The sequence below is a fragment of the Nannospalax galili genome, unplaced genomic scaffold (genome assembly GCF_000622305.1).
Source record: "Nannospalax galili isolate Female #2095 unplaced genomic scaffold, S.galili_v1.0 scaffold13311, whole genome shotgun sequence".
Classification (NCBI taxonomy): Eukaryota; Metazoa; Chordata; class Mammalia; order Rodentia; family Spalacidae; genus Nannospalax; species Nannospalax galili.
Window position 1 is genome coordinate 17,510 of NW_008328531.1, and position 10,025 is coordinate 27,534.

The following is a 10,025-nucleotide window of genomic DNA, read 5'->3' on the forward strand; positions in this document are numbered from 1 at the left end:
TTAGTATTTATTTATGGTTGTTTTGAGACAGGGCCTCCCTGAAACCCCGGCTGGCCTGGAACTTGATATGTAGACCAGGATGAGATCTGCCTGCTTCTGCCTCCCAAGTTCTGGGATTAAAGGCATGTGCCACCACTCCTGGCACCACTTTTTTTTTTTTTTAAAAAATAGGGCTCCTTTCAGCTGGGCATGGTAGTGCACTCCTGTAGTCCCAGCACTTGGGAGGCAGAGGCAGGTGGATCTCTGTGAGTTCGAGGCCAGCCTAGTAGGCACAGCGAGTTTCAGGCCAATTGGGGATACAGGGGAGACCCTGTTTCAAAAACAAACAAACAACAACAACAACGAAAAGATAAAATAAAATAGGGCTCCTTTCTACTGTCCATATCTCAGTGGGCTAGAATGGCCACTACTACTCTGTTGGGATTACAAGTGTGCCATCGCATCCTGCTTAAAAATTATTTATTGTGTGTATGTGTGTGAGAGAGAGAGAGAGAGAGAGACAGAGAGACAGAGAGACAGAGAGAGAGAATATGTATGTGGGGGCACTCATGCCATGGCACCAGTGTTGGGGGGTCAGAGAACAATTCGAAATTCTCTACTTTCACCATACGGGTTCTGGGAATCAAACTCAGGTTGCCAGGCTTGTAGGCAAATGCCTTTACCTGTTAAGTCATCTTGCTGGTCCTTTTAAAAACAAGAAATTTTTAACATAGGTTCTGGAAATCAAACTCAGGTCCTTGTCCTTGTAAGGCAAGCACTTTACCTACTGAGCCATCTTCTCAGCCTTGACCAGTCTTTTTTTTTTCTTTTTGAGACAGAGTCTCCCTGCAGTCCCAGCTGGTCTGGAGCTCACTATGTTGATCAGGCTGGCCTGGATCTCACAGAGATCAGCCTGCCTCTGCCTCCCCAGTGCTGGGATTTAAAGGCATGTGCCACCATGCCCGACTTAACCAGTCTTTAGTAAGGATGCACCCTATACATCTGAATGCTGACCTAAGCAGGGAACCCTGGCCATTCCACTTGTCAGCTATCTTGTTAGGGACATTGCCCAAACCATTTAACCTCTTTCTTATAGTAATACAGAAATGCTGCTTTCTGAATTGTAAATTTAAATCAGTATAGGACATCCGTGGTATTGCTCAACCCTCGAAAAACTTTGCCAAGTGAACTACTGGCAAGCAGACAGGCTAATGATGCCCAAGATATGCTTTCCTGTTTTAAGAAGCATCTATTAGAGCTCAGCGTGGTGGCGCACGCCTTCAATCCCAGCACTCGAGAGGCAGAGGCAGGCAGATCTCTCTGAGTTCAAGGCCAGCCTGGTCTACATAGTGAGTTCCAGGACAGCTGGGCCTACAGGGAGACCCTGTTTCAAAGACTATCTAGCTTAGGGGAAGCAAAACAAGTGGGTTTAATTCTGCTGAACCTTGGTCCTCTGAGCCTAGGGCCGAGGGCGGGCAGGTGGTCCCAGGCCATTCGAGATGGACTGGCCAGGGGTGGGAAGGCATGCGGGTCAGCAGGCAGGGCATCCTGCGACGTCTAACCGGCGCATCTTAGGGCTAGTTTTACGTAGGGCTCTAGGGGGAGGCCAGGTGGTGTGCATCATCACTAGCAAGTTAAGCTTGGTAGGAGACTCCAGGTTTCCCAGAGCTCTGACAAGTCTTGCTTTCCTAAATCCTCCCGACCCCGGCGGCCTCTTGAGTTCTCCTCCCACGATCTGGGGACCAGCACAGCCAGGATCTCGGGTTTCTCCCAGCGAGCGCTGCTGGACCAGGGGGCAGCTCTGCAGCCGCCTTCCGCCAGCCGCGGGTTAGCGGCGCCCAAAAGCAGGGCAGCGGGGGCGGGGCTCTGGTTAAGTCACACGCCTGCGCAGAACTCCAGCCTCGTAGTAGGACGGTCGGCTCCTGAGCAGCGGAAGCTACCGCGCCTCCGGAGGTGGCTAAGACTTGTGTCGGGTTCTTTCCAGCTCAGCCTTAAGGTAGAGCCTTGTCCGGGAACCCGGGTCCTGGGTTGCGAGTCCCCGGCCAGACACGCGCGAAATGGGCACGCACTCGTCCCCGGGTCCCGAGCACCCGAATCCAACGGCTCTGGTCACTGGAAAGCCTCAGACCGTGGACTAGGCGCAAGGACTCGAGTGGACAGAAAAGTGGAGAGAAGGCCGGGTGGTTCCCCCGCACTGGGCATCCCAGTCCGCCACGGAGCCTGAGGAGCTTCTGGCGTCTTCCTGCTCGGCTTCCAGAGAGGGCCCCTTCCGGCCTGGAGAGCTGATTTTAGCTGAAGCGGGGAGGCGAGAAACGCAGTTTAAGAAATGATTTAGGCTGCGCGACGTCGGACACTTTGACGGTAACTGGGGGCAGTCCGGTTCAGCGAGGTCGTGGGCGAGTTCCTGGCCAGACACTGGAGTTCCTCAGGGAAGCGTTTCTTGCTGAAGAAGCCAGCGTTGGAAGACTATGTATTATTGATGAGAATAGGGCCTACCATAACGTATCCGAAGGTAAGGGGAGAGGGTACTCTAGGGGTGTTCTGGTTCCGGGAAGAGCAAGGAAGGTTGCAGTACCGTGGCCCTGATAAATGTACTCCACAGCCGGCAGAATGTTTGGATTTGCAGTGTTCTCAAAAAGCAAATGCATGGTTTTTAAACACGTTAAGATATTGCTATGTTTAGAAAGCGGCAACTAGAACTTAATATACTAGAATTTACAGTCGCCATTCCCTTGCCTATAATGAAGACTATACTGTTAGGGTTCAGACCTGCAGCAGGGCCTCATGGTTCTGCAGGGCTCCTGAGAATGCAGGAACTGAGTTAATGAGCACCCTGATCTTGGAAGACCACATAAACAGACTCCACCTTTTGACCAGAGACCTGAATCCTGCAAGGACTTGCTTCAGCACAGCATGCTTCGTCTTTGATGATCTTAAAGGATAAACAGACTCCTTACACCTTTGACCCAGATCCTGGCTGATGGAAGACGAAGGGAGGAGGGCGGTTAGGCAGAGGCTATGCTCTCCTGATAAGCCCTGCCCCACCCCATCTTAAAAAAAAAATATTTCCCCGCCTTCTGCATCCGCCGAAGCCCCCTATAAAAGATGCCCAGCCAACAACCTGGAGAGAGACAGCTTCCCTATCCCAAAGGAAATGTCCCGTGCACTTTTCCTCTGCTAATAAACTATCCCACCAGAGTTTTGTCTCTGTCCTGGTGCTTTCTCCCGATAGATCCGATTCATCCATCATATACCAGTTAAAGTGATGTGGACTCATTAAGCACATAAACATTTACATCTGTTTTCCACTGCCCCTAAATGTTCACTTTCAGTACTTAAGAGAATGTTGAACTTGGGGCTGGAGAGATGGCTCAGTGGTTAAGAACACTAGTTGTTCTTGCAGAAGACCCAGGTTCGAATCCCAGCACCCACATGGCAGCTAACAACTGTCCGTAACTACAGTCCCAGGGGATCCTACAGCCTCTTCTGACCTTGGGCATTGCACGACATGGGTGCACTTACCTACACGCAGGCAATACATGCATACACATAAAAATAATAATAAAAAAAAAGAATGTTGAACTCTTTGGGAGTAAATTTTGTAATACTACTGTGACAGTAGGTTTCTTTTGTTTGGTTTTTTTTTTTTTTTTTGATCTTTTTGAGACAGGGTCTCCTTGGAGGAGGAGCAGGGTCTCCAGCTGTTCTGGAACTCATTATGTAGACCAGGCTGGCCTTGAACTCACAGAGATCCGCCTGCCTCTGCCTCCTGAGTGCTGGGACTAAAGGCGTGCGCCACCACACCCAGCAACAGTAGATTTTAATATTTTTTTAAATTTGTTTATGTATGTGTATAAATGCAGGTGTTCCTGTGGAGGTCAGAGGACTTCTCTCCTGCCACTTTGTGTGATCCTGGGATCAAACTCGGGTCATCAGCCTGTGTAGTAAGTGCTTCTTGGCTGAGCCGTCTTGCAGGCGTTTGTTTTTTTTTTGTGTGTGTGTGTGTCTGTCTGTGTGTGTCTGTGTATGTATGTATTAGGGTTGGGGCAGAGAATTAGTGATAGAGTATTTGTCTAGCTTGCACCAAGTCCTGTGTTGTATTGTGTTCATTTTCCTAGGGAGGTGCCCAGAAATGCCTCTTCACTCCAAACAGGACACCAGTATACTAAAGAGAGAATTCCATCCAAGTCTAGTTTGGCGAGCCAATAAGTTTATTTACATACCAGTGTACCACCAGAAAGCCCCACTGAGCATGGGTGACCACTGTCTAAAGTTACATCACTGGAGTCCCAACTCCAGTGAACCTTCCACCTCTTGTTCCAGCATCCCTCAAGACCATGTGCAAGTGGGGCAGGATTTATGTGCAGCTGGGGGAGGGACTGTTGGACATTCTCCCCAGCCCACTTCCATGATGGTATGGTAATAGGCCTGCTTTTGTGATCTTGTGTGGTCTCAGTTGGGTAATCACAGCTGCTCTGATTTCAAGACCACAAAGGCCATAGCATGCCTGGAGGGCAGATTCTATGCTAGTACAAGCCTCCCAAAACAAAAAACCATGATGGGAAGCCTGGAGAAATGGTTCAACAGTTAAGAGCACTGGTTGCTCTTCAGAGAACCCAGGTTCTGTTGCCAGCACATACATGACAGCTAACTGGAACAGTCGCCCTCTTTGGCATCTGTAGGCATTGCATGATCCAGGTGCACTTACGTATATGAAGGAAAAATTTGTACACATTAAAAAACATTTCTCTAAAAAAAAAAACCAAGAGCTGACATTAAATATTAAACATGAAATGATTAGTCTCTCAACTACATCACTTCTGCCTCATTTGACTTTTCCAATGTAATCATAGCAAGACTTTTTCTTCCCATTAGACAAAATCATGAGAGATTATGGTTTTTAAGGTTTTGTGCAGAGAGCTATTTAGTGTACTTTCTGAATTGACATCTGTCAGAGGAGGAATTTAAATACCAAACTTGCTAGGTTCTGACTTACCTTTTTGTCCCCCAAATGGTGACTACAGGAAATTTGACTTCAAGAAAAAAATATTTTATTTATGTTTGTGTTTTGTCTCCTTATATGTAAGTGCACCACATGTATATAGTACCCCCAGAGACCAGAAAAGGGCGCTGGATCCCTGGAACTGGAGTTACAGACCATTGTAAACTGCCATGTTGTAGGACCCTGAGACCGTCCTCAGAGCCCCCACTAATTGCCTTCATAGCATACTGCTTTAAACATGCCCTGACCCTCCCCCCCCCCACTGCTCCCTCCTCCTCCCCTCTAAGAAACTATAGATTAGGCAAGCCCGGACACAAAACTGCCCTATAAGGAGACTCCTGACTCCACAGGTGACAGCACATTCCACAACCCTGAGAACAGCACCCACCAATGGAAAACCTCCAGATCTGTACTCTTATATGTCCAATCAGTTCAAAATTATGTTGGCACGCGCGGGCTCCTTAAACCAACCAAAAATGTAACTTCAGAATCCCCCTCCTCCCGTTGTCTAAAACTTATAAAAGACTACATTCTCCCTTACTCCAGGCTCTCAGCACGGATCCGCTGCATTGGTGAGGTCTGAGAGCCCGAGCTTAAGCCCAAATAAACCATAAACCCTTGCTTTTGCATTTTGGTGTGTTGGGTCCTCGGTGGTCTTTTAGGGGTCCAGTGGACGAGGTATAACAATGTGAGTGCTGGGAGTTAAACCTGAGTCCTTTGCAAGAGCAGCAAGTGTTATCATCTCCCCAGTCCCCTTTGAAATGCTTTTAACTGATTTTTAAAAAAATTATCTTTTTATTTTATGTGTAAGAGTGTTTTTATTTTATGTGTTTGTGTGTTTTTGGTTTTGTTTTGTTTTGTTTTGTTTTGTTTTGGTCTTTTTCAGACAGGGTCTCCCTGTATCCCCAGCTGTCCTGTTTTATGTGTAAGAGTGTTTTTATGTGTAAGAGTGTTTTGCCTACATGTATGTAAGTGCACCAAGTTGTGCAATGCCAATGGAGGTCAGAAGAGGGCATCAGATCCCCTAGAGCTGGAGTTATAGATGGTTGTTAGCTACCTTGTGGGTGCTGGGAACCAAACCTGAGTCTTCTGGAAGAGTCAGTGTGCTTAACCACTGAGCAATGTTTCCAGTCCCACCTCAATTGGTTTTTAAAAGCTTATCTCAGAATTACATAATTTCATCTTGATATTAAAAGTATGTCCACCCATATTCTGGATTGCAATTGCTGTGTTATGTGTATCATTAGAGCCATCCTAGAAAACTCATTTTGTTGAGACCATGTAACCTAAATGGCAGCAAAAGCCAAAGTGTGCTCAAGTTATTTCAAAGTGTACCAGGGTTCTGTATCTTACTGAAACATCTCAGAAAGAATAACTGCCTTCACTAGGGCATGCTACTGAAGCCACTGCCCAAGCTGTCTCTCACTGCTGTGTGAGTATGTCTGTCTCTTTTTCCCATCTCTACCCCAAAGCCCATGGTACATAGGCAAGGAAATGCTTGTCTGAAAGAGGAAACACTGCTGCAAGAACCCTTTTGACTAATGTTGATGATTATGCATCTGTGTGTTATTTGATCTGAACCTTAATGCAACATTTCAGAAAATATTTCTTTTTGAGATGGTCTCATATATAGACCAGGCTGGCCTCAAACTCTGTATACAACCCAGGGTGGCTTTTTCCTCCTGATCTTTTGTCTCTGCCTCACAAGTCCTGGGATTGCAGGTGTGCCCCACCACACTTGGCTGTCAGATAATATTTTTGGAGCAGTGGGTTTATGGCTCAGCAGGTGAAGGTCCTTGCTGCCAAGCCTAAAGACCTGAGTTTGGTCCCTAGGCTCTACATTGGTAGGAGGGAACTGGCTCCTACAAATTGTCCTTGAATTCCATATACACACTAGATAAATTTAAACAAGAAAATATATTTTAGCCAGGCACGGTGGCTAATTGCTTTAATCCCAGCATTAGGGAGGAAGGGACAGGAGGACCTGTGAAGTGGAGGCCAGCCTGGTCTACATAGCAAGTTTTAGGCCTCAGCAGGGGCTACAGGCAGTCCCTGTCTCAAACAAACAAATAAAGAAGAAAATATATTTTGGCATTTTACAGTTTTGTTGTATAGTAACCAGAGCTGGCCTCCCAATTTGTGGTCCTCCTATCTCAGACTCCAAAGTGCTGGCAGGAAAAGCATGCACCACCACACCTGGCCACTTTGGCTTTTGACAACTAAACCTCTTCAGTATTTAAAAAAAAATTTTTTTTTTTTTTTGAGGCAGGATCTCCCTGTAGCAACAGCTGGCCTAGAACTCACTGTGTAGACCAGGCTGGCCTTGACCTCACAGAGATCTGCCTTCCTCTGCCTCCTGAGTGCTGGGACTAAAGGCATGTGCCACCATGCCTAGTCAATATTTACTTTTCTATTCAAAACTGTATTTAATTTGCAGTTTTGTTTTGACTGGACAGAAGAATCTAGAAATATTAGTTTTTACAAGCAGCTTTTCTCAGAGAAGATAAAAACTTATAGCTGGGCGTGGTAGTGCACACCTTTAATCCCAGCACTCGGGATGCAGAGGTAGGCAGATCTCTGTGAGTTCAAGGCCAGCCTGGTCTACATAGTGGTTCCAGGACAGCTGGGGCTGCAGGGAGACCCTGTCTCAAAAAGACCAAAAAAACAAAACAAAACAAAAAAAAAACTTACTAGATATGCTGCCTATTAGCAACTTTGAAAGATTTGGTATTGGGAAAATGTTAAAATTCTGACACTTAGAATCCCTTTCACTAACATTTGGTATAATGTAAAGGTCAAAGGTCAATAGCAAGATCTTTATAAGCTCAGCATCAGCATGACCTTCCGGTTTTGTTCCTGGTGGCGAGGCACTGGGCAAATTACTGTTTTTGAGACAGGGTCTCTCTAGCTCCAGCTGGTCTGGAACCCAATATATAGACCAGACTGGCCTGAATCTCACAGAGATTAGCCTTCCTCTGCCTCCTGAGTGCTAGGATTAAAGAAGTGCACCACCATGCCCAGCTCTGGCAAAGTACTTGTGGTTCCTCATGGGTTTGGTGGGTCGGGTTTGGTGGTGGTGGTGGTACGGATGTTTAAAGTTGTTCCTGTGATTATTTTCTTAAATTCACTTTTCTTTAAGCCAGGGTGGTCTGCTACTCTCTCCTATGAGCCCTTATTACACTTATTGCCTGAAATTTCTGATACTGTTTTGCAGTGCTATGTTATTTGCTAATTGATTCTTGAATTTTTCTTATTTTATCAAGCAGAATATAAATTCTTGGATAGGGCCAGAGTCCAATCCACTTTCACTTTTTATTCATTTTTTACTCTTCTCTGGTGGTAGTATTAAGTTAGAGTGGTGCTTGGTATGTGTTTTTGAGTCACTATACCATGTTTCTATCAAAGGATGTGAATATGATGCTACTGATGATGGACATTAGCCCAGGGGACATTGGTTTGGAAGCAGGCTCAGGCTCTTGTGGAATAAGCTTATTTTTATCCAGAGCAGGTAAGATTGGGGTAAATAAAATAGGTCTGGATGATTAAGAAACCAGTTTCTTCAAAATGACAAAATTAAAGAGATTAAGCTATTTGGAGAAATACATAACTCTGGTAGTTCTCAAATCTAAATGGAAGCACCTGTTTTTCTTAAGATTTTTGTGCCTTCATTCCAGCCATTCTTTCTACCCTTCTTTATATTTTCTTTGCTTTCTTTTACCCCTTTCATGTTTATACCTTTTAAAAGTGAAAGAGTATAACATAGCTCTAGAAAAGTACACAGATTATAAACATGTACCTCCATGAGTTTTTCCTCTAGTGACTGTACTGTGTAGGTAGTGCCCAGACTGAAGTAGGGAATGAGCCTGTACCCAGATGCCTCTTGCATGCGCTTCTGAATCCTCCCTACAGATAACCACTGTTCTGATGTTTATCATAACCAAATCATTTTGCTTGTGTCCATCCTTATTAATGGAATAGCAGAGTGCTTTGTATCTGGCTACTCTCATTCATCATTTGTGGGTGAAATTAAGCTTTCGGGGCTGGAGAGATGGCTCAGCAGTTAAGAACACTGGTTGTTCTTGTAGAAGACCTGGGTTTGAATCCCAGCACCCACATGGCAGCTAACAACTGTCCGTAACTCCAGTTCCAGTGGATCTGACAGTCTCTTCTGTTCTCTGCAGGTATTGTACAACAACGGTGCACTTACCTACATGCAGGCAATACACGCATACACATAAAATAAAAACAATAAATAAAATTTAAAAATTAAGCTTTTGAATATAGCAGTTCATTTTGTGTATGTGATAATATGTATGTGTTCATGTGCATGTGTGCATGCATGCGTGCAGCCCAGAGGTTGATGTTGAATGTTTTTAGATAGCTCTCTGCCTTACTAATTTTTGAAACAGGGTCTCTCACTAAACCTAGAGCTAGTTGATTTAGCTAGGCTGGATGGCCATTGAGCTCTAGGAATCTACCTGTTTCTGTCCCCAGCACCAGGGTTGCAGATGTGCATTGCCATGTCCAGCTTGTTACATGGGTGCTGGGATCTAAATTCAGGTCCTCGTGCTTCTGTGGTAATAGTCAGTCACTTCACCATCTGGGCTGTCTCCCTTTCTCCCCCTTTTCCATTTTAGTTGCTGTATAGTACTGATTTTGTTCTACATATGATTTAGCAGAAGGACAAGAAGTAATTTTGTTGTTTAAAGACAGGGTCTTGTATAGTCTGATCTGTCCTTGAACTCGCTATATCACTGAGAATGACCTTGAACTCTTGAGACAGGGTCTCACTGTGGATCCTTGGCTGTACTGGAACTCCCTGTGTAGACCAGGCTGACTTCAAACTCACAGAGATCTGCTTGCCTCTGCCTCCAGAGTGCCGTGACGGAAGGAGTAGACCACCAGGCTCAGTGATCTTGAACTCTTGCTCCTCCTGCCTCCACTTCCCAAATGCCAAATCACAGTTTATCCATATTCTACTATTGGTAGAAATAGTGTTGCTCTGAACATTCCTATTCTTGGTCTTTAGTACACATCTTCCTAG

The 10,025-nt window shown here is 45.5% G+C and overlaps 1 protein-coding gene across 1 annotated transcript; it reads left to right on the top strand.

The window, feature by feature from the left end:
- Window positions 1-1,753: 1,753 nt before the first annotated feature.
- Window positions 1,754-9,047, top strand: Trmt61b (tRNA methyltransferase 61B; the record flags this gene model as incomplete). Its single annotated transcript, XM_029560640.1, is given in 4 exon segments — window positions 1,754-1,975; window positions 2,118-2,349; window positions 2,352-2,491; window positions 8,387-9,047. Coding segments are annotated over 4 exon segments (735 nt in total), but the record flags the coding sequence as incomplete, so codon positions are not given.
- Between the last annotated feature and the right edge of the window lie 978 nt (window positions 9,048-10,025).